Below are 24,634 nucleotides of genomic sequence, written 5' to 3'. Positions count from 1 at the left end.
CAGAACACTGTATACATAATATATAAATAAATCTTTAAAAATAAATAAACAAACAAATAAAAGAACAAATGCTCATAGCTGCTGAGCCATCTCTCCAGCTCCTGCCCCTGTAACATCTTTTTTTTCAAATCACATTAAGCCATCTTAGAATGGTGCTTCATTCTCCCACAGTTCTCTGATTAGAAAGAGGTGTGTGTGTGAGTTCCAGACAGTGAACCAGGTCTCCATATCTGCTGGAGACTGTTTCCCACTTTACTGAGGGACACAGGAATAAACACTCTTCCTCAGGCAAACCAAATAGTAACATAATGATGCCTGGATCTAGGGCAGCCGGCTTGTGACTCTGAGAAAATGAATCACCCTGAGAGTCACAGAGCTGAAGGCAGGGGGAACCTAAGGGCTGGCGACCTGACTCAGTAGATGAAAACACTTGCTGCCAAATCCAACAACCCCAGTTCCTTGGAACTCACATAAAGGATCAATAAAGTTGTCCTCTGACCTCCACACTTGTGTTGTGGCTTGGACATACTCCAACTCCCACACAGGATAAATAATCTTTTTCTTTCTTTCTTTTTTGAGACAGGGTTTCTCTGTGGCTTTGCAGCCTGTCCTGGAACTCACCCTGTAGACCAGGCTGGCTTCGAACTCACAGAGATCCACCTGCCTCTGCCTCCCCAGTGCTGGGATTAAAGGCGTGCGCCACCACCACCTGGCCCAAGATAATAATTTTAAAAAACAAAGCAAAACAAAAAAACCCTAAGACTCAGTGATATTGCAGAGCTTATGAATTCACTATCCTGGACTTGTGGCGACCCTGGCCTTCTCAGAACAGACAGTGGTTAAAGACTTCATTTTTTAAGCTGATCTGAGTGTTCTATTACTGGTGGCCAAAAGCCAGCCACAAAACCAGGTGAGGCAGTTCACACTTGCTGAGCATTGTGGGATGCTGGACACCTGTCAGTCACAGACCTTAGTGCCTTCCCATTACTCCCATCCCCCACGCCAGGAGCTGAGAGGGAGTCCCCCAGTGGTGTGTATGTATGTATGTGAGAATTGCAGGTCATAAGAGCCCAGTGCTGCAGGGGATAAAGCCCAGTCTGTGGCTCCAGGCCCTTTCTCCTCCACTGCCCATCACCTCTCAGACACAGCTAAGGAGTGGCTCTCATTTCAAAGCACAGAGAACTCAAGGATGACTATATCCAGGGACTGAGGCTTATCAACCCTCCACTTCCAATCTTCTCTTCTCTCTAATGTGACTATGTTCTCAGGCTAGCTGCCCCATGACCACCACAAGCCCTTGTTTCTTATCCAATAGCCAGGAGCCAATCCTTTCCCCAGCTTGAGGTCCATTGGCCAATCCTGGATCCTATACTGCCTCCTCCAGTCAACCACTGTGAGTCTGAACTGGGTGATGCTTCCTGGCTCTGTGTCCTGGGCAAGCCAACCACCTTGTGATTTCTTGTGCCTGACCCCATGAGCCATAGGGACCATGGTTCCCCCTCATAGTTCCTTGAGACCATTCATTTGTTCAGACAGACATCACACAAACAAATGTGTGGAGAGAGAGAGAGAGAGCAGCTTAGTAACGGTGATTTACACCTATTAGTTCCAATACTCCAGGAGGGTCTAAGAGTTCAGGGCCAGCCTGGGCCACATATGAGAGTTTGTCTGAAACAAAGATATACAGAACCACAGTAAGTGTTGTGAAGGAAAAGCATGTGAGGCTAGTTCAGATTACCATGAGAAGCATGCCTGCGTGGGGCACCACAGGCAACTCGGCACCACATCAGCGTTCAGCCAATGGTCTGTCCTAGAGGTTGATGCTTGGTCTCCTCCCACCACCCAGCCTCCCCAGAGTGATTTCCAGAAAGGAGGAGAGCAGGCTGACTGTTCTTCTCCATCCTGGCAGCAATTAAGAGCCTCCTGGGGGGATGGTGAATTGGGTGGGGAACTCACGTCTTGAGACAGCAGACATGGGCCCTAGAACCTTCCCTGGCTCAAGAGCCATGGAAGAAAGAGAACTCAATGTTGCGCGTGGTGGCACATGCCTTTAATCCCAGAATTCAGGAGTCAGGGGAAGGCAGACCTCTGAGTTTGAGGTCAGGCTGGTCTATTGAGCAAGTTCCAGGACAGCCAGGGCTACACAGAGAAATACTGTTTTGAAAAATGAGACAGAGAGACAAACAGAGAGAGAGAGAGAGAGAGAGAGAGAGAGAGAGAGAGAGAGAGAGAGAGAGAGAGAATATCCAGTGCCAGACAGCTTTATACTTTGCTTTTGCCAAGCTCCCTTCTCCTTGGCAAAGTTCCCCAAACATAGAGACCAGGCCTGGTACCAGATTGGCCCCAGGTGGCCAGACTATCATCACTTCCTGGTGACTGCCTCTGGAGGGACCACTGACAAAACTTTGAGATGCCAGGATGTGGAATACTCCATCCCCACCAGGGCCCTCTGGGGTTCTCTCACACAGGTGTACTGTTTCTTTAGGGACGAGGAGTTTAGGAGTCACAGTGTTGGATCACTGCCACTAACACTGATCCTGCCCTGTGTCCCCATCGCTACCGTGCTGATCTCCATTCGAGCTCTCAGGATCCAGTGCCAGCCAATCTGGTTGCCACACCCCCATGCCTGCTGTCCCACAGAGGGGCTACATGGAGCTCATGTCCCCTTCTGGGGCACATCAAAAACTCTGGGTGTGGAAAATCAAAACCAGCTCCCTGGTGCTGCCACCACGCCCCCACCTACCATTTCCAACCGTGAGTTCTCAGCAAGCCAAGAATATGATGCAAGGTTTGCCGATGTGTGGTACACTTTTGCAGGCACACCCCTTCCTTGTGCAGTCATTTCCCTGTGCTGGGCTCTGTGGAGCAATAGTGAGCTGTGGACACTCTTCCAGCCTTCAGAAAGTCCCCGGTTTAGGAGGCAACTGTAAACAAACAGTCACCAGAGTTGCTATTACCAATAGCAGTGAGGGAAACCTACAGGATGCAGAGCACAGATGGCTATATTAGCCTGACATCGGTGGCTGAGTGGGTGGAGGTTGGAGAGAGCTTCCCCCCACAAAGATGCTGAGACCAGAGGGGCCTCTGAACCCAGGGTTGAAGGCCTGGCTGCAAGGTGGCTTAGAGAAAGGAGGTGAGCTGGTGGATGTAGGGTCAGCCAGCAGGGGAGGCTAGAAGAGTGTTGAGGGACCAGACATCTGAGCAGGGACTCAAAGGTGGTGTGAACCCTCTGCACTGAGATGCAGAGAATGAAGACATAGAGAGCCATTCTAGAGATTACAGGGTTTGCCACCTGAGCTGAAACCTGGACAGCGAGCCTCTCTAACTTGCCTCTCGTCAGGTCTGTTATACATCTCACAGTAACATGCTGGCCTCTCTCCCCATCGGGACCCCAGAATGTTAAAAATATACAAGCTGAATAGATGGGTTTCTGAGTTCAGAGTGCAGCTTCCTCTTAGTAAGCTGGAAGCATCCACAGTTCCAGAATGTTCTGCCCAGCCTCTAACCAGTCTTCGTCTGGCCAGGTATGGCTTCCTAGCCTTTTGCTCTCAGCCGAAAATGTGGTGGCGTTCCTTCTGAGGCCTCTATCCACGTGCTGAGCCCTCCATGCTCCAGGCCTAGGAGATGCAAAAGTGAGAAGATTCTGACCCTGTCAGGAAGGAGCCACCTCCAGAAACACAAGGCCAGGAAGCACAGAGCAAGGTGATCATGGTTTGTTCAAGCTGCAGTGGGACTCCCTCTAGTGGAGCTAAGATCCCTGCCTGGAAGGGAGCTGTCTTCTTGGGGAGGAATCTTTTGAACTAGGTCTTAGTGAAACCATAGCCAACCCATCTGGACCTGACATGGATGTTCTACAGACTCAAGCAGTACGCATCTTCCCACACGCTCCGTGGCCATTTGTATTTTTCCCCTCTTTGGACATGGTAAGGACCACAGGTCAGTCTCCAGCATGCTGGGATTGCAGGCATGTACCACCATACCTAGCCATTTCCACTTGCATCTCTTCCCTGATGAAACATCTGCTTGGCTCTTTGCCCACTTTTAATTGGGTTATTTTCTTTAATTAATAAATTATAAGAGTTCTTCACCCATTCAGGTTGCCCTCCTTCAATACACGACTTGCAAATACTTGATCTGTTCTGTGGGTCTGCATATCCTTTTACAGCTTTTGAATCTGTTGTAAGCATAGATGTTTTAATTTTTCTGATAGCCACAACAAGAAAGTGAACAGGAATACCTGTGCATACATGAACACATGTGTGCACACAAAGAAAGTAAAAAAAAAATGAACAGGTGAAATGTATTTTAATATATTTCACTTACTGTATCTGAAATTTTATTCTTTTAACATGTAACACATAATCAAAGTTAAAACTATTTCTTGGTACTAACTTCAAAAGTAGACGAGCAAGCACAGCCCATATCAGCTGTGTGTGACGCACCCTATATAAGCAGGGTTTCACACAACTTCCACTCAGTATCCCTTATGCATGCTCTTCTTCCTCTTTCTCAGAAGGGACTAGATGATATGAAAGTCCCCCAGAGTCATCGTGTCCGACTCTGGCAGTGGCCACAGTCTCCAGCTCTGAAAGGCTTGAGCTGTGGCAGAGCCACTTGAATACATCTACAAAGTTAGCATTCACAGAGAGCCGAGGGAGAAGGTCTGCATAGCCGCTGCTCCCTCCAGCCTGCCTGGCCCAAGGTCACAGTTGATTGTCCCAATTTCCCTCTTCCTTTCCAGTTCCAGGCTCCCCTCGTCCTCCGCCAATACATCGGTGGATGAAGGACCTTTACCTGGAGGGGTGACCTTCCACCACTGGAAGGGCTGGATCCTCAGCTCCACTCTGGCCAGCTGAGTGGTCTTCTATTACCTCCTGGTGCTGCTATGGAAACGCTCGCTAAGCAGCGCCCCACCATAGCTGAGCTCTCTCTTCTGATTGTTCGGGGCAGTCTGCCGTTGGTCGGCTCAGTAGGGTCCAACATGGCTAAGTGCAGCCTCAACAGAAATGTGCGGGTCCCCTGATAACCTCCTCCCCCGTCGGAACGAGTCCCGCAAACATACAGGTCAGTGGATTTCGTTATGACATTTACATGCATATATGTCATTGTTCTTTGCTTGTGTTTGTCCTCCCTCACTGTCCTCCCCATTGGTGACCTCAGATGGCCCCTTTGCTCCCCTAAAACAATTCCCCTTCTGTTTTTCTACTATTACATCTTAATGTGTAAGTTTTAATTTTGCATATTTAATTCTTTGCCATTTAGATATTAGCCTGTAAGGCAGTAGGAAACAGGTGTTTTGTTCCTGTACTAAGGGTTTCTCTGAGTGTGTGTGTGTGTGTGTGTGGTTCACTCTTTCCACCATGTAGGTCCTGGTATGACAAATCATCTTCCCTGGACTAAGTTTTTAATGGTTTGGGGTCTTTCTAACTCACTTCACTTCTGTCTAAAATAAGCCAAAGACAGGAAGATTTAAGGGGCGTCTCCACCCTTTCTACATCTTATTGCCTAAGCATTGAGTGATAGGTCACTTCCGCCATCTAGTGGCCAAAATGGTGATTACAGACACATAAGACAATGTTATTATCCCATAGGAGACACTTAGTGTATTGAGTGAACACTGGAAATTAAATGTGGGTTTTCTGAATTGAGATATAATGTCTGTGCAGCTGTATACTAGATCTTAGTGCGGGGAGAAAAGTTAAAACATCTAACAATTTTTTCTACTGACTTTAGACATTTTGAGGTGGAGGGAGCAGCAGGGGCCCTACGACCGATGGGTAAGCCCAAGGTTGACTGCACCAGAGGTCTGCCTCGGGGAGTTCTCTTGCTCCCAGGGTAGCACTCTCACCCTGTGACATTGGATATAAAATGCCTGCGGTGCGGTGGGTGTGATTCCTCCCCTCAGAGCTGATGGCTAGCATGGTCTGCTGCATGGTTAAGTCTCTTTTCCTCTTCCAACCCCCAAGTGACTAAAATCCCACAGCGGGAAAATGGCTCAGTTGGGGGCCCTGCCCACTCTCTCTCTGTGCCAACTGTGACTGCTGCACAACACGGTGGCTCACAGCTGGACTTCCTTTGCTGTCCCCATGTCACCCTATCCTCACTCACCTCTCTTCTTCCCAGTGAGCCTTTAATCAGCCCCACCGCTGGACTCAAAACTACCCACATACTGCTTCCCCTGCAGCCACACCCCTCAGTGTGGCTCCTGGAGCAAGCTGTTCAGCTGGATACTGGCTAAACACGAATGTTTTGGGGCTTCAGACATACGAGGCCAGGAACTCCTGGAGCCCCACTCAGCTGTGTTTCCCAAGCCCTTCGGTTTGTTTCCTCTGCATTCAAGCCTGGGAGCTGCTGCTCTACACCCTACATGCCAGCCCCACAGCTACCACTTCCTGCCCCCCTCCTCCCATCTCCACCCGCTGTCCTGATTCTCCTGCACCTCTGCGTCCATGGCAACCCTCAGCAACTTAGTCATGAGCAAACTTCCCATGTTTCTGTCACGAATTTGGACTGTAACATTTATCCAGTCATTTCTCAATGCATTGTATGTGTGGGGGTGTTTCTCTTGGGTGTATGTTTGTGCACCATGTGCCTGGTGCCTGTGGAGGCCAACAGAGGATATCAGATCACCTGGAACTGGAATTACAGACAGTTGTGAGCTGCCACATGGGTGCTGGGGATTGAACCCCGGTCCTCTGGAAGAGCAGTCAATGCTCTTAACTACTGAGCCATCTCCCCAGGCCCTCAATTGTTTCGACACTAATATAATACAGTTTATTCTGGTCCTAAACAGAAATACACAAGCTGTTTTCCACTATACATTATATGAAGCATTCCTCTTTTCATTCGTGCTGGACATGTGAACTCTAGGAAGTTAACAATTGATGGCCAGGCATGGCGGTGGTGGTGCACGCCTTTAATCCCAGCACTGAGGAGAGGGGAGCAGAGGCAGCTGATCTCTGAGTTCATGACAGTCAGGACTACATGGAGAAACCTTGCCTGAGAAAGAGAGAGAGGAAGGGAAAGAGAAAGAGGGTGGGAGAGAGCAGGGTGAAAGGCAGCTGAGAGAGACCCCTAACCTCTTACTTCAGACCCTTCTGAAGCTGAGGACTATGAGCAGCAGTTAGAGCAGAAAATGCCTGTGGAGAATTCCTATGCAGCTCTTTAAACTGAGACAGAGCAAACAGAGCCAAGGCCTTCCTTTATGGAGCAGGGTGTTTACTTTCGTGTTTATGCTCCCACACCTCACAGCAGCAACTGCTCATGGCTACAGCACAACTATGTGGGAACCAAACTGAATAGACCTGATAAAATAACAAATAAAAATTAAAACCAAAACAAAACACTGTTTGCACAGTGGAGTTTCCCAGTCCCACCAATGGGTCAGGTCACGTGACACACACAGCATCCATAGTGTGAAGGACTCTGAAGGCCCATCATGAATGAAGAAGTGGCCCCTGCTTTATCTGGCTTACTGCTCTCAGCGATGCCGTCAGACAGGGCTGGAGCTTCTTGTCTCAACTCATCTTCCCTATGTGTGGTGCGCATGTGTGCATGAGTTAGAAGGTGCCCACATCTGTGCACATGCAGAGACTAGAAGACAACACTGGACACCCTGCTCTAACATGCTCCACTCTGTCCCCTTGAGGCAGGGCTCTCACTGAGCCTGGACCTCACCCGTTTTCCAGCAAGATCCACCTGTCTGTCTGCCCTGCCTCAGCACTGTGGTTACAGCTGCCCAAGGCTACACTGGCTTTTATGTAGGTGCAGGGGATCTGAATTCAGTTCCTCACGCTTGCACAGCAGGCGCTCTTGCCCACTGAGCCCTCTGCCCAGCTTCCATCTGCTCTTCTAATGCTCACATTCCAGTACTTAAACTTGTGGCTCGTTTTCAAGCATTAGACGTAATGCTTTGTAGTATTTGCAGCCACGTGCCATGGATGTTTCATGAACAAGAGACTATATGCAACGGTGGCCCCAAAAGGGTGTCAGGAGCTGAAATTCCCACTGCCTAGTCAAATTGTAACTGTCACCCACAGAGTGGTGTGTTACACGTTTGTGATAGTGCTTGTGGAAAATGACCAACGCTACCACCAGCCATATAAAAGTGTAACCTGTACAATTATGGACAGTACACACTGAGCAATGACAGTAAACAGCCATGTTACTGGTCTGTCACTTACTGTGCTATCCTTTTTAATCATTATTTTAGGGAGGGACTCCTCTATTTACCAAAAAAAAAAAAAAAAAAAAAAAAAAAAAAAAAAAAAAAAAAAAAAAACCTTTCTGTAAGTCACATGGCACACTATGCTAGCATCCTCACATCTTATTTACAGTGTCGGCTGAGGCCACATATGTAAGTGCACTTTATGATGTCACACAACAGAAAAATTGTGTAATGATGCATTTCTCATCAATAAACAATGCATGCCCATTTCACATTGCACTTTTATTTCCAGTATTTCCACCCCCTCTGAGGTGCTGCCACAGATACTGATCATAAAACATGATGAGTGAAACTGTGCAAGAACAAAGTTAAGTCTGTAACTGCCATGGCAGTTATGTGTCCAGAGAGCCCAGCTGTGTGGTGTGTACAGCTGCTGTCTTCCTAGTTAGTCTGAAGCAGAGAGCCCAGCTGTGTGGTGTGTGCAGCTGCTGTCTTCCTAGTTAGTCTGAAGCACAGCCCCAGCTGTCTCGTGTGTGCAGCTGCTGTCTTCCTAGTTAGTCTGAGCAGAGAGCCCAGCTGTGTGGTGTGTGCAGCTGCTGTCTTCCTAGTTAGTCTGAAGCACAGCCCCAGCTGTCTCGTGTGTACAGCTGCTGTCTTCCTAGTTAGTCTGAAGCACAGCCCCAGCTGTGTGGTGTGTGCAGCTGCTGTCTTCCTTGTTACAGCTGCTGTCTTCCTAGTTAGTCTGAAGAAGAGAGCCCAGCTGTGTGGTGTGTATGTACAGCTGCTGTCTTCCTAGTTAGTCTGAAGCAGAGCCCCAGCTGTGTGGTGTGTACAGCTGCTGTCTTCCTAGTTAGTCTGAAGCAGAGAGCCCAGCTGTGTGGTGTGTACAGCTGCTGTCTTCCTAGTTAGTCTGAAGCAGAGCCCAGCTGTGTTGTGTGTGCAGCTGCTGTCTTCCTAGTTAGTCTGAAGCAGCTCTTTTTCAGCACAGCAGCTGCAACCCTGGTCTCTTCACTCCTCTGGCCCATGGTGGCTTCCTTTCTTTCTCTTTTGCCCACACATTTGGTTTGACTGAGTTAATCATTCCTTCATACCAAGACACGAAGAGTAAAAACAAGCTATTTCCAGAAATTTTAAAAGGAAGTTGAATGTACTTTGTAAAACGGAATCTATTGGGTCACATAGCCCAAAAGCTACTGTTCCCCACAATATGGAATAACTCAGAGTGAGGCAGTAACTTAGACAACCTGCTCTCCTCAAGGAGTGGGCCACCTACTCCAGAGCTCAAAGCTGTGTTGGTTTGGGTTTGGTTTTTGAGACAAGGTCTCTCTATTTAGCCCTGGCTGTCCTCCAGGACTCACTCTGTAGACCAGGTGACCTCAGACTCACATAAATACACCTGCCTCTGCTTCCCAAGTGCTGGGATTAAAGGTGTATGCTACCATACCCAGCCGTATTTCATTTTGAAATGTATTCCAGGTTAGCCTCAACTCACAACCTCTTGCCTCTGCCTCCCAAATACTAGGATTAGAGGTGTGTGCTGCCTCATCTAGCTAAATCTCTTCAGCTAAAGCCCACTTCTCCTGAACCCACCCATACACCCTCCCCCTCTAGAAACACACCAAAGAAGAGCACTTTGCAGAGGTATCATGCCCCTTAGAACAAGAAGTCACTTCCCTTCAAAACAATGTCAGCCAAGAGACCAGTCAGAATCCACAGATATGAAACAGAAATTTAATTTCAGAATATTACATGAATATAAAACAATATATGATAGTTTCTCTATATTACATATATATGCAAAACAATCAAAAGTAACAAACAGGTGCAACCCTCTCTTAAGAAATCTTCTGGGGGTGGGGGTCAGTGAGGGAGTTCATGGAATAAGCACAGGCAAGCCTTGCTGAAAGGCCTTGGGTGAGAGAATGCCCTTCCTACAGCCCACTGGTCCAAGCATCCCAGAGGCATACTCCAAGGCTCTTTCACATGGGCTGTGGCCTCACACACTCCAGTTTCCATGGTGACACAAGCACTCAGGCTATGTATCCTCCATCTCCTCGATAGCCCACCTCCATCAACTGCACACTGCTCCCAGCATTAGCTGTATAGTTAGTAAAGCCAGCTTTTTGAAAGTTGAGTCTGCCATTGGGTTAACTGGGGTCACTCAAAAGCTTCACCTCAGGGAGCCAAATTCTAGAACAGTCCTATTGGTTTAGACTTGATCCTAGCTTCAGTTTGAAGGCTTCGGGGTGTAGGAGAGCAGGGATGATGCTGTTTCCAGAGGAAAAGGATGTCACAGAGTAAATATCTCTGCACAGGGCTTAGATGACAGTCCTAGTGTGAGGCCCTATATAAAGTAAGCAGGCAGGCAGTTTAGAGACAGCTGTTCTCAAAGATGGCCTCCTGCCTACACACGGTCACATGGCCCGTCACAGTGGCTGCCGGGTCCCCTAGAAGGCAGTATTTTAAACTATACACAGACACAGGCTCCTGAGAGGGAAGCCAGACAGAACACTACTCAGGAGAAAAGAACAGCTCTGCCCTGCAATGAGTTGACCTTCATACAAGTCAACAAAATAGCCATGTCCAGAGCCCAGTCACCAGCATCAGTATCCTGATTCTGTAGTCAGCATCCTATACTACCTCATCTCCCAGGGTTGTTTCTTCAGCAATCCCGACTGGCTCTAGGAGGACCTTCCAAGTAAAGTACATCCTGAGTGGAGGGCCAATTGTGGGTTCCCTCAGCACTCATCAGCTGTGCTGGTACTGAATGTCTGGTACTGAAATACAACCAATGTCTCCTAAGCCTCGTTCCCTTCACTGTGTGTGTGTGTGTGTGTGTGTGTGTGTGTGTGTGTGTGTGTGTGGTGTTAGGGGAGGAGAGGTTCAAACCTGATCACTGATTTCAGTGAGAAAATCTACTTCTGTGAAAGATTAGAAAAAGGGCTCACAGCCTCCACTCATTCACCCAGTGAAGATCCAAATACGACATGATCTGCCTCTTCATACTTGTGTCCTTCTGGCAAAAATATACTACCCTATGTTGATACAACATCAAAGCCTGTGGCAATTAACCCCAGAAAAAAAATGAAAGGTACTTCCAAAGAGATTGCTCCAACATGAAAAATAAACAATACAAATATCCTTTAAGACATAGGTTAGCTGGGTAGTGGTGGCACATGCCTTTCTTTAATCCCAGCACTCGGGAGGCAGAAGCAGGAGAACTCTGAGTTCGAGACCAGCCTGGTCTACAGATCAAGTTCCAGGGCAGCCAAGGCTACACAGACAAACCCTGTCTCAAAAACAAAAACAAAAGACATAGGTTAAAAATATTAAATACTGGCTCATAAACAGCAACTGTACACCCTGTCAGAAGGGCAAGAGAAACCTTCTGGAGCAACAATGGAGCTTTTGTCTAAGTTTCCCAAAAGATACCACAGGATTAGAACAGCTACATATTATAAGACACAGAAAGAAGGTTATGCTCTTCCTCAAGTTTATTCTGCACTGGATCACAGCTTCTATAAGAAAAATGACCTTAAAGCAAGAGACTGAGTATTCAATAAATAAATAAATACATTCCCAAATACACATGGCAACTGCCCAAGAGGCCAGCTACAGAAAAGCCATGGGGTAAACGTCTCACTCTCTCCTCTCTGTCTCTCTCCACCCTCGCCCAGACCACCCCTGGTCATTGCTTCATTCATCCACACCCATCTCCTCTCTCTCTATCTAACAGAAGGCACTGCTCAGCTCTCTGGCCAGGGCCACATTACAGTATGGTGGAACATACTTAAAGCAAGTTTTGTGCTGGGGAGAACTACTTAGATTTGGTAATACAAAAGGATTTCTGTTTGACCTCACTATATACCTCGGACAAGAAATTTATTTAAAAAGAAACAAACTTTTTCTTAGTAACGACAACAACAACAAAAAAGAGTCAAACAAAAACCTAGACAAATGAATTTGCTAATGAAGATCTTTAAGAATGACCTAAAACACTTTTAGAGAAAGAAACTTAAACACCTCCACTGCTCCCAAACTATCCAGCTGGAAGGCCAAAAACCACATTTTCCTTTACCACTGCTGTTAAAACAACAGAATAAACAGTATAGTATGGAAGAGTGTACTGACAGACAGACACAAAGTCAGCCTCTGCTACCCCAAAGTCAGCTCTCATTTCAACAATCACACAGCATGTTCGATTGTTTATCATTAGGTTGGCAAACCGTTCCCCACAGTGGGGTGAGGATGGTCGCATGGTTCGAGTCAGCCATACCTCACCACCCTCACCTGCCACCTGCTGCTCAGTGGGCAGTGCCTCTGCTTTACTCTTGCTTCCTGTGCCCATCTGACAAGGAAAGGGGCAGTGAGCAACTGTCCTAGATCACTGGGGACACAGCACATCTGCTTTCATTAGCTCTTACAGACCTGCAGAGACTGCCACGCTTTTCTTTCCTGGTTCCAAGCTGCTCTTAGGAGATAGTTGAACAGCATATTTGATACCTAGGAATGTGTGACAGGATCCTACCAAAGCCAACCAGCCTCCCCTGGGACTACTGCAGTTTCCACCACATGCAGACTGCAGCAAGCTCCATGTAGCAGATCGTGACTCTCCCCGGTCCCAGGGATCTGTTGCAGTGGCAGCAGAGATGTTTCAGTGAGAGGTGCTAAGGAAGGAAGCAAGTTAACAACCACACAGCCATCCCCACATCACTAAGGGGAAGATATGAGACATGGGGGTGCAGCTTATTAATAGCTGAAATCTGTTACAATATACTGTACTGAACTCTCTTTCATTGCCGTGTCAAATCCCCTATAACAGACACAAGAAATAATAAAGAAATAGTAATCCTTTGAGTACAAATAAGATAAAGAGATTTCTTGAGCTCAAAATGAAAAGCATCAAAGAGAATCCGCCTAGGTTATTAATCTAAACAATGGCTTTTAAAACAAGTAAATCAACAATCAACTACTCACTACTAATAACATGGAGAAAAGCCCTAAATACCAGTTAAAGTAGAGCAATCCACTTAAGACTGACAGAACTTTTAAAAAATATTACTAGCAATTAAACATAAAATTTCCTATTTTGAGAAACAGAACTGTCCTGAGCACACTGACTAAGCACAGCTGGGCCTGCCCACCTACTGTACTGTGTAAGCTGGCAGGCGTCTAGTGGATCCTGATATTAAAAACAAACACAGAGAGAGCAGAACAGTCTCTCAGAGGCACAGCTCCAAAGACATCCAGGGAGAGGGTCAGAGGTACCAGTCCATCATGCTTTGATTGGCTTTCACAATTCAATGCAGGCAGCAAGCTGCAAACTTCACTGAGAAGTACCGCCTGTCCCACTGAAGAGGAACTTCACATGGACAGCAGGGGAGTCTAGTTAACCCTTCAGAGGAATCCTAGGTTAAAACAGAAACAAGAAGGTTAGACATCAATTAAACATTCACTTTTTAAATGCCCCATCTAAAAGCTACAGAACCTATACTTCAGTATTTTCTCCATATTTGGATTAAATAATGTGAGACAGCAACCCTCTACCATGTAAATATCAACAAGTCTGCTTGGCCTGATCCCAGCTTGCTCATATATATGTATATATATAAATTTTATTTAAATTAGAAACAATCTTACATATCAATCCCAGTTCCCTCTCCCTCCCATCCTCCCATGCCCCCCATCCCATCCCCCATCCACTCCCCAGGGAGGGCGAGGCCTTCCATGGGGATCATCAAAGTCTGTCAAGTCATTTGGGGCAGGGCCTAGGTCGTCTCCCATGTATCTAGGCTAAGAGAGTGTGCCTCCATGGGGAATGGACTCCCAAAGTCTGTTCATGCACTAGGGATAAATACTGGTTACACTGCCGGAGTCCCTGTAGACTACCCAGGCCTCCTAAGCTGACACCCACATTCAGGAGGCCTGGTTCGGTCCTATGTTGGTTCCCTAGCTGTCAGACTTGCTCAGGTCAGCTGTTTCTGTGGGTTTCCCCAGCCTGGTCTGGACCCCTTTGTTACATCACTCCTCCCTCTCTACAACTGTATTCCAGTTCGGCTCAGTGCTTAGCTTTGAATCTCTGCTTCTGCTTCCATCCAGCTTGCTCTTGTTAATGACAGTAACAGTCATCACTTAGTAGGGACACATACAGTAACGGCTCTTGTCCCCAGTTCCTTGTGTACATTATCTCATTTATCCTCACAGCCACCTATATGGAAGGTAGTATGCTGTTGTTTCACAGATGCAAACCCTGCAGCCCACAGAAGCTAACCTGCTCAGGATAGAAACCCATCAAGCACTAAAATGGAGCAGACCCAAGTCTAAGTGACTGTGGAGCTTGGGCTGTTACCAGCACTGCCCTGCTCACCAGAGGCCATTTACTAAACCAAGAGCAGCAAGCCACGGACACTACTGAAACAAAGACAAGAGCAAAAGGGTTGAAGGTGGGTTGGTGTGCATGAGTGTGTGCTGGCAGGACAAGGGGCTGAACCCAGGACACTGCAGATGCCAGGCAAGCACTTCAACAAGCACTATCTATCATAAAGTCTGACCCTTGCCTCCTTGAACCAGATGCAGGTATATGACAATGCAAATGAGGTAAATACCATAAATCACAGTCAGTGTCCATACTTCAGTACTGATGACAGAGTTCAATGGAAAGTTATTCTGTCTGGCCCATTTAGACAGACAAGGCTTCAAAGAGGAGCAAGAGGGAAGGCTCAGCTGAACTTGGAAAAACTAGAAAGATTTGACTACTGAAAATAATGCCCCTTGCCACGCGTTGGTGGCACATGCCTTTAATCCCAGCACTCAGGAGGCAGAGGCAGGCGGATCTCTATGAGTTCGAGGCCAGCCTAGTCTCCAGAGCGAATGCCAGGATAGGCTCCAAAGCTGCACGGGAGGGGGGGAATAATGCCCCTTGATGAGTGGGTGCTCCATCATGTGTTCTCATCGGGGATAATTTTGCCCCTGTATCCTCAAGGGACACTGGTAATGTCTGGAGGAACTTTCAATGATCATAACTGAGGGCAGGATGCTAGTGGCATCTGCTGGATCAAAGCTGCTAGATATCACCAATGCACAAGGCAGCTAGCTCCACACAAGGAATTATGACCCAAAGTGTCAACAGTGGCCAGGCTAAGAAGCCCTTGGCTAAACAGAAGTCTCCATCATGCTATTGGTGGTGACAGTGACAATGCACAATGTTTCTTCTGGGGGTGATTTCAACATCAGTGTCAAGAACAGCAGGGTTGTATCTATTGTTCTGTAAGAGAGATACATGACAGGCTGGCTCCTGAGCTGCAAACTTGGAGACTGGAGAGTTCAGACCTAAAGATGCTTTTTGGGAGTGAGCTGTGGAAGCAGATCAAGGTACTAAGAAGGGCAAAATGCAGGAGAGAAGAGTGGCGAACTTAACTCAATTAGCCAAAAGCAAGCCAGATGTGGTGGTATACAATTTTATATAATGCTGTTAGGAGCCAAATCTCAGGGCTGGGCATGAGATCCTAGGCCATGCTTGGCAGGCCACATAGTTAACCTTTACATAGCAGCTCCTTAGAACCTCAGCTCAAGAAAACAAACAACCTGACCCAGTCCTCCACCCACAGGCTCAGTCACCTAAGCAACCCTTCCTGGACCTCTTACTCATAAACTTTTTACCCTGCTAAACATCCTCTTTGAGGCTTCCTAATATCCTGCCTACACTAACACCTGATGCACAAACAACCCATTTTGCCCCACCCCATATCTTGACTACATAAGCTAGCCTGAGAAAAGTAAAGTTTGCCACTTGATCAGAATCCTGTCTTGTGGTCATTCTTTCTGTGTCTCTTGTCCCCATTCCCTATCCCTGACTCTCTTGCCCCAGGTTGACGTTCTGTAAGTCGGGACATAATGCCTAAAATCCCAGCTACTCAGGAGGCAGAAGTAAGAAGATTGCAGGCTTAAGGCCAACCTGGAAAACCTAAGAGAAACCATGTCTCAAAAAAGAAAGAAAAAAAATTTAAGAAAGGAGGGGGGCTGCCTAAGAATGTAGCTCAATAGTAGAGCATGTGTGAAGCCCTGGATTTAATCCCATCACCACAAAAACTAAACAGACAGAAGCGAGGGACTGGCAGACAACAGTAAACCATAATAACTAGGGGAAAGATTAAGAGTGGTGTGTCATCAGGACATCAGATGAAGGTGCCAGAAGACATGTAACGATGCCATTCTTCATTCACCAAAATGTCATGTATTATCTGTGGGCCTAAAGAAACTCCTTCCTTTCTTCCCAAAGCAGAGTTGTCAAGATAGAAAAATGAAAGTAACAAAAAGCATAATACAGCATATTCTTCAAAAAAAATAACTCATGCTTTGATCTGTGGACATTTAAAAAATATTTGGATATGAATAACTCAAATACTAAGCTTGCTTCCAATTCTGTGCAAAAGAAAGGGAGGAAGAGAAGTGGGCTCAGGCATTCATCAAAATGAGTAAGACCACTATATTAAAGCCTAATTTCCTAGAAAAGAATAAAGCTGCATCACAACGACTTCCTTGTGTTGGGCATAGGACCCAAGTGGCTCTACCACTGAGCTACATGACCAACACATTTGTACTCTTTCTACTGCTAATATACTAAGTAGTAACTGAACTTCCAGAAATCCGCCTGCTGTCCCTGATGAATGCTGAGATTGCTGGTGTGCAGACCATGCCTGCTTGCAGTAGCCTTTTAACAGAAGAGCTCAGAACAGCCGTGATCCTGGCATTAAAAAATTCCTCACTCTTACAATCGGCCGTGTACTCTGAGCAGATCCTACTCTCCTTGTTCGTTCGCCGGCAACCATATCTGACAAACCCGATATGACTGAGATCGAGAAATTCAATAAGTCGAAATTGAAGAAGACAGAAACGCAAGAGAAAAATCCTCTGCCTTCAAAAGAAACGATTGAACAGGAGAAGCAAGCTGGCGAATCGTAATGAGGCGAGCGCCGCCAATATGCACTGTACATTCCACAAGCATTGCCTTCTTATTTTACTTCTTTTAGCTGTTTAACTTTGTAAGATGCAAAGAGGTTGGATCAAGTTTAAATGATTATGCTGCCCCTTTCACATCAAAGAATCAGAACTACTGACCAGGAAGGCCTTCCCTGCCTCTCCCACCCATCTGTCAGTCTGGCTGGCAGGGAGGGAAAAGAACTTGCATGTTGGTGAAAGAAAATCTGGGTGGGAGGTGGTGAAATATAGAGAAAAATTCAAGATGGTCCAAGGTGTACTGCAGGATGTAAAATACAGTTTGATCAGAGTGCCATTTTTTTGTTCAGATGATTTTAATTATTGGAATATACAATTTTTTAATATGCAAATAAAGTTTTAAAACCTAGAAAGAAAAAAAAAAGAAAAAGAAAAAAATCCTCACTCTTTGAGAGACCCTGTCTCCAAAAAACAAACAATAATAATAATCCTCTCTGTACTAAAGAGCTTCAAAATCATGCTGACATGATTTCCAAGGTCCTTCTACATCAGAAAAGCTTCAGTGATACCAGGCAGTGGTGGCGTATATCTTTAATCCCAGCACTCAGGAGGCAGAGGCTGGTGGATCTGAGTTCAAGGCCAGCCTGGTCTACAGAGCCCATTCCAGGACAGCCAGGGTGACACAGAGAAATGCTGTCTTGAGAAAAGAAGAAAAGAAAAGCTTCGGTGACCAGGTCTAAAGTATGCATGGAAGAGGAACATGACTTGAGGGGACTCTCGGCATTTGTACTTGTCCCACCTGAGTTAACATGTGTTTTTCAAACAGGTGATGTGTGGGGCTGTGGTCCAGTGGGTCGGTATTTGAAACTCTGCCCCTCAGTTCCTAAGAGCAGTGCTAAGTAGAATAAGCACCCACATTCCCTCTGAGTACAATTATACCACCTTGGACATCCCAAACAAGAAACACTGCTGACTGAGAAGACACAAGACCCACATTCAGTAAGAACAAAGGACAACTACAGTGAGTACCTTTCCTCCCCTCTTTCTTCCCTTCAGACCATTTCAATCTTGTTGGTGTCATTTTGAGAGTTGGAGAGCCAGAAAAGAACTGCAATGAGAAAATTGTAGAGTGGGTTAAATGATCAAATGCTAGTGCAGCTTTACAGAGATGTTAAGTTATAGCTCTCTAATCTTAACTGGCTGCTGTCAGCTTCAGAAAACAGCCTAGGCTACCTTGAAGGGCCAGCTGCCCACAGGTAACACAGAGCCCAGGACCTGCCCTGTGACATTCTGGTGAGAGTTAGCTGACCCTTCAGAACTTGTTTGCAGAGCCATTGTGCTATACTGGTCATCTGTACTTGTAACCATCTACACTGGTTAGTTTCTTTATCAACTTGACACAAGTTAAGAGTCATCAGGGAAGAGGGACCTCAACTGAGACAATGCCTCCATCAGACTGGCCTGGCCTGTAGGCAAGCACATAGGGCATTTTATTGATTAATGATTAATGGAGAAGAGCACAGGCACTGTGGAGATGCCTCCCTGGGCAAATAGTTTGGGTTCTACCCCCCAAAAAAGAGAGAAGCTAAGGGACCCACGGTGAGCATACCATTAAGCAATGCTCCTCCATGGCCTCTGCTTCAGTTCCTGCCTTGCATTCCTGCAATGACTTCCCTCCTGATGGACAATTGTAAGCTGTAAGCTAAATAAACCCTTTCCTTCCTGAGTTTTGGTCAGTGTTTATCACAGCAATGAAAAGCACATTAATGCACATGCTATGTCTTTGGTGAAAACTTACAGAAAGGCCCTGAGCATGCTGAATGAGCCAGAGTCACAGCACAACAGCACTAGCCTCCCTGCTGTCCTCTTCTTCCCACAGAGGACAGGGAGAGGACGTGCTCTTACCAAGCTCATATTTTCTTTGCTGACTCTCTTCAATTCACCCATGGCCACAGTCTCTGGAGTAGGGGACTTGTTTTTCTTTTCTGACATCATCTGATTGCCCAGGACTTTGCGCTGATTTGGAAACAGAGAATATTTTGTTGGTGAGCATTTGCTATTTTGTAGCTGTGCTGATCTTCAAAACTACAATTTCCTCAATTAAAAACCTCAGCATCAGCCGGGCAGTGGTGGTGCATACCTTTAATTCCAGCACTCAGGAGGCAGAGGCAGGTAGATCTCTGTGAGTTTGAGGCCAGCCTGGTCTACAAAGCTATGCAGAGAAACCCTGTCTCAAAAACAAAAACAAAAACAAAACCCTCAGCATCCTCAGACTCGAGCCATGTCATACAAGAGGGGAAGGCACATAGCAAACAATAAGAACTACTGTTTCTCTAGGTGATTTAGCCTACCTAATATTAGCTAATAGCAGTGCACCTGTGAGCATGAAAGAAATCCCAGTCACTCTTGAAGGTTGGGCTTTCTTGGAGGCGTGGGATTTATAGAGGGTGTGCTCTCTCTGGCAGCTGCTAAGGGTCCCTTCCTCTCCCCACTAAGGGAACCACAGACTAGGTTGACTCTAGGATTCTGCTTGTCTGTCCTTCCTCACTGTAAATATGCAGAAATTGTCTAGAGTTCCTAATACAGCCACAAAAGGCCCCAGGGCTTCTCAGAGGAAGTCACATGACCACTGACACACAGAGCAAAAACGTAAGGTCTTCTGAACAGCCTGGAAGCTGATGTGACCTGCTGCAGCAGCAAATGGTAATAACTCTATCTCAGAGAAGCCCCGCCCTTTTCCCTGCAGAATAAATCTGAATCCCAAAACAAGAACATTATCAAAACTAAAACACCAAAGAAAAAATATTAAACAATTAAAAAACTAAAGCATTAAATTCTACATTATGACTATTGACAGCGGGGTCCAGAATATCCTAATGTGATCAATTATTTACATGACATACCACAGAGGACAACCTTCTTCCAAAATATGAGGTTGCTGAAGGACCCACTGTCAGATAAACCTCTGTAAAACTGGGAGAAAAGCAAATTTCTACAAGTTTTAATTTTTTTAAGATTTTGTTTCATTTTTATTTGTGTGTGTGTACACATATCACATGTGAGTACAGGTTCCTACAGAGGGCAGCCGCATTAGATCCCCTGGAGCTGGAATTGTGGGCAGTTGTAAACTGCACAAGGTGGGTGCTAGGAACTGAGCCCTGGTCCTCTGGAACAGCAACAAGTGTGCTTATCTGTTGAGCTATCTCTCCAGCTTCCAAAGTTTTTGCTGTGGTTGGTTGGTTGGTTTTTGGTTTTTCCAGACAGGGTTTCTCTGTGCAGCTTTGGAGCCTGTCCTGGAACTCACTCTGTAGACCAGACTGGCCCTGAACTCACAGAGATCCGCCTTCGTCTGCCTCCCAAGTGCTGGGATAAAAGGCGTGTGCTACAACTGCCTGACTAACTTGCAAAGTTTTAATTTTTAAAAGACTTAGAAATAAAACAGGTATTTTTTTTAAAAGAATCAAACAGCTAAAACACACACAAATACATACACATGAACACACGTACTATAAAAATAAGGCCTGTATATCCTCCCTCCAGAGAGGAGGAATCATCTGAGGATGGTGAACTGGGAATGCCAGTATCCAGGAAACTAGCTATAAAGCTTCCAGTGAATTTTCAAAAGGGCACTCTAAGTCGGATCTGCCACGTGCAAGGCCCCAGCACCACTCACAAGTAAAAATGGTACTTGACTGTTTCACTGCAGACCTACTGAGCAAAAGCTTATACCTTCTATCAGCTCAAAAGTCTCTTCAGCTATAATGAAAACACCTTGTCCCTCTGTTTTATAAAATTTGCTATTATAACATCTGTGTTTAAAGCTGTTGTTCTGGGCTTGGGATATAACTCAATGGTAGAGTGCTTGCTCATATGCATGAGGTCCTGGATTCGGCTAACAGTGCCACCAAAAACAGAAAAAGAAAAATAATAATGTTCTAAAGTGTTTTATCCTGATAACTTCTGAAGTTCAAGTAATCTTTTAGTAAAGAGGTAAGCAATAGTCAAATAGATAATAACATCTACATTTCAAGCAATAACTACAAATACACCTCAAGCCAAAACACAAAACCACATCCATCCAACTTCAATTATACAAACACTTGTATGTAGCCAGAGCTACATAGAGAGACCCTGTCTCAAAAAGAAAAGGAAAAGAACTTAACTAGAATCAAGTTTATGACCGTATCCACTTCAGTGTATATTTCAGTGCCATCGCTACAGTCACAGTGTCATAACACAGCCAACTCACCCATCCCCACACTATTCCTCCAAAGCAGAAGACAACACCTCATTCCCTCCATACCTCTGGCCACCAGTGTCACAAATCATTCCCTGTCTCCATGACTGTGATTGTTTTAGTACCCCAGATAAGCAGAATGGTCAACATTTGGCCTTTGGTGACTGGCCTATACGGTTTAGCGTCGAATCCTCAGGGCCTACCACAGTGAGGAAGAGTCAGACTCGCCCTCCTTTCTAAGGAAGAATAACCTTCCACTCTCTCTACACTTCACATCTTCAGTCATTCAATGGACAGTGAGGCTGCTTCTACCTTTGACCACTGCAAATGACACTTCCGTGAAGACAGGTATACAAGTAACTCCCTGAGACCCTGCTTTCAATTCATTGGTATGTTCATAGAATTGAAATCGGTGGATCATAAAGTAATTCTACTGTTGATTTCCTGAGAGACCATTTTACTGTTTTCCCCAACAGCTTTGCCATTTTACATTCCTAGCAATAGTGCATGGGGTTTTCATTTCCCTACGTTTGTAGCGTTCTGTTTTGTGGATAGCAGTCACCCTAGTGTATGTGGAGTGGCACAGCGCTGTGGGTTTGCCTTACACGCCCCTAATGATTATGATGATGAACACCTTTTCCTGTCTTTCTTGGTCACATGTGTGTCTTGAGAGAAATGTCTACTCAGGTTATTTGCCCATTTTATAATGAGCTTGGGTTTTCAGTAATTTTGAGCTATACAAGTTCCTTCTATTTTTTTCTGGATATTATCTCCTAACCAGATACATAACTAGCAAATATTCTCTCCTATTCCACAAGTTGCCTTTTCACTCCATTGTGGATAGCAAAGAAAACTCTCCAGCAGCAAGTGTCATGTTTCAAAGGCCACTGGCCCCATCCATGAGGATAGAAAATGGATTCCAGACGTCTACAAAATATAAAAAGGATCAAAACTCGGGCTAAATGAAATTGCAACTGCTAATGACTTCAGCATAAAGGGGAGAAAATTAAAAGGGGAGAAAATTAAATGGCACTCATTTGTTATAGAAAAAAAAAACATAAGTTTTGGTAAAAAAAAAAAGGCTCCTTTATATTTGTACAAATATATACTTTAACAATGTTAAAACCATTTTTAAAAGAAAATTAGAACTAAGGATAGAGCTAATCCCTCTAGGTTAGCCCCCCTTAGTTAGGCATTGAAATTAGAACCCTATGGCCAAGTCCCCTACTGCCATCTGATGGCAACATTCACTAACTACACTCATGCTCAACAATCTGCACACAGGGACAGCAGCAACAACACAGAAATATATTTCTATTTGTTCTAGAAACAAGATTTCTGATAATTATGAAATATGGAAAGAGACTAAAACAACAGTGAAATCAAGTTCACCAAAATTAAAGATATCAAAATTCACTGGGGTATTAGAAAATCCATTTGTCCAACAGTTTCCCTAGTCCTCAGCTTGCTCACTCCCCACACATGTAGCAAAGAGCATAAAGAAGAGTGTAGTGTAGATGCCGGGTAGTATTGCACGCCTTTAATCCCAGCACTCAGGAGGCAGAGGCAGGCGGATCTCTGTGAGTTTGAAGCCAGCCTGGTCTACAGAGCGAGTTCCAAGACTGCCAGAGCTACACAGAGAAACCCTGTCTCAAAAGTGTGTAGTATGAAGCAGGAAGTAAGAGACTCCTGTCTTCAGACACAGGGAGGAAGGGAAGGCTGGTGCTGCTTTCTCTACAGAGTTAATTCCATTTGTGACATAGTAAAATGCTTTGGGAAAAGGCCTTTCCAAACTCTGTCCCCTCAGCAATTGACCTTTTATAGAACTCCAAGAAACAGAACTACCAAGCTGTTTGTGCACAAGAAAATAAGATATCAGTTCCCTGAGAACCAGTGTGGACAGCAGCAGCACAAAGGCTCACCTTAATAAGCCCACTAAAGGATCTCGAACGGGCTCTTTTCTGGACCCTGGGAGTAGAAGGTTCTTGCCCCGGTGTTTGAGTCAAAGATTGCTTATGGAACTACAAGAAAATACAGAGTACATTTTATCAATATTGTCCCATCAAGAAATGACAACTTAGGGCAAGCAACAGCTGAGCGTAAATACCCACAAAGCCAAAGAGTCTGTGCAGATGTAGAGAGTAGGTTGATAAGCAATCAGCAAGCAGAAGGGATATTCACTATCCCTGTTTACAGATAGGAAACCAAGATCCAGGCTTATGAACTGTTCTACGATCTGACAGTAAACCAGAATTATTTTTGCATCAAATACCTTGGAAATAGAAAGTTACTAGCACAACCCACAGCAGTCCTCAGCTTAACAAGTTGTATGCAGGATTTATTTTTAAGATAAACTCTCATGTAGCAGAGGCTGACCTCAACTCTCTGAATGGCCAAGGATGACCTTTAACTCCTAATCTTCCTGCCTCCATCTTCCAAGTCATGACATTATAAACCTAGAAGGCTATATATACCCAGTTTATGAGGGGTCAGGGATCCAGCCCAGGGCCTTGTGAATGTAGAGCAAGCACTCTACCAACTGAGCTACATTCCTAAGCTAGGATGTTTCTAAAGTATTGAAGCTCTCTAACTAGAGTTCACAATTGTCCACCAGCACTGCTGTGGCGGGAAAGAGACTGAATGCAGACTTTTAATGCTGTCAGCTCTTTGTGTAGAAGCATCTCCAGTAGAAAAAAAGGAAGACACTCATTATTTGGTGTGACAGGGTCTCACTGTGTAGCTCTGGCTGTCCTGGAACTCACTATGGAGTACATTGCAATTCCATGGACAAGCCTGCTATTTTGGCTACACCAAAGCTTGTTCCAAGTGTGAGTGCGACCTAAGGGAGATTTTTAACTGTGTTCCCTGGTGATTTCTAGAGTCCACCCTACTTCCCTGCATCCAGGCACCTGTTTAATAAGCTGTTTCTTCTTCGTGGAGTCTGGCATGTTATGAACATGTTGGAAGAGCTCTTTCAGTGCCTCTTCTGTATGTTGCTGGGTCTCCTCCTGTTGAGAACAAGAATCTACCCTGTTCCGTTTCTGAGATCTTGCCAGCTGGGAGGACAAGGCATGACATGAGGTTGTCAGATCAAGATCATCCTACAGAAAAATTTATAAAAAAGCAAATTAATATATCCTACTGGCTTTGTTTTGGGCTCCCATAATAACCTTGATCAAAAGAAGGGGGAAGGAGAAGCATCACATACTACTATATGCAGGAACAAGGAAAACCCTAACACAAGTACCAGATAAAGGAAAAACTATTAATAAGAG

General features: G+C 45.5%; 2 protein-coding genes across 4 annotated transcripts in view; one reads left to right on the top strand and one right to left on the bottom strand.

The window, feature by feature from the left end:
- Positions 1 to 9,876: 9,876 nt before the first annotated feature.
- The window catches only part of Arhgap19 (Rho GTPase activating protein 19), a 45,335-nt gene continuing 30,577 nt past the window's right edge, over positions 9,877 to 24,634 (bottom strand). For 2 of the 3 annotated variants that reach the window (XM_027407323.2, XM_027407324.2), the window contains exons 8-12: positions 24,269 to 24,460; positions 23,282 to 23,380; positions 19,028 to 19,138; positions 18,152 to 18,230; positions 9,877 to 13,575 (exon numbers count right to left, since the gene is read on the bottom strand). In XM_027407323.2, the coding sequence (XP_027263124.1) occupies positions 13,565 to 13,575; positions 18,152 to 18,230; positions 19,028 to 19,138; positions 23,282 to 23,380; positions 24,269 to 24,460 (492 nt within the window). In that variant the 3' untranslated portion in view covers positions 9,877 to 13,564. The remainder of the gene's footprint in view (positions 13,576 to 18,151; positions 18,231 to 19,027; positions 19,139 to 23,281; positions 23,381 to 24,268; positions 24,461 to 24,634) is intronic. The other variant, XM_027407325.2, reaches the window with a different exon arrangement.
- On the top strand, positions 16,830 to 17,233 carry LOC100765498 (thymosin beta-4-like). Its single transcript, XM_035443052.1, has 2 exons — positions 16,830 to 16,848; positions 16,962 to 17,233. The coding sequence occupies exons 1-2, from the start codon at positions 16,830 to 16,832 to the stop codon at positions 17,126 to 17,128; spliced, it is 186 nt and encodes a 61-aa protein (XP_035298943.1). The 3' UTR covers positions 17,129 to 17,233.

This window comes from Cricetulus griseus, chromosome 3, assembly GCF_003668045.3.
Source record: "Cricetulus griseus strain 17A/GY chromosome 3, alternate assembly CriGri-PICRH-1.0, whole genome shotgun sequence".
NCBI lineage: Eukaryota > Metazoa > Chordata > Mammalia > Rodentia > Cricetidae > Cricetulus > Cricetulus griseus.
The sequence above is the reverse complement of the archived record's forward strand: the minus strand, read 5'-3'. Positions and strand labels throughout refer to the sequence as shown.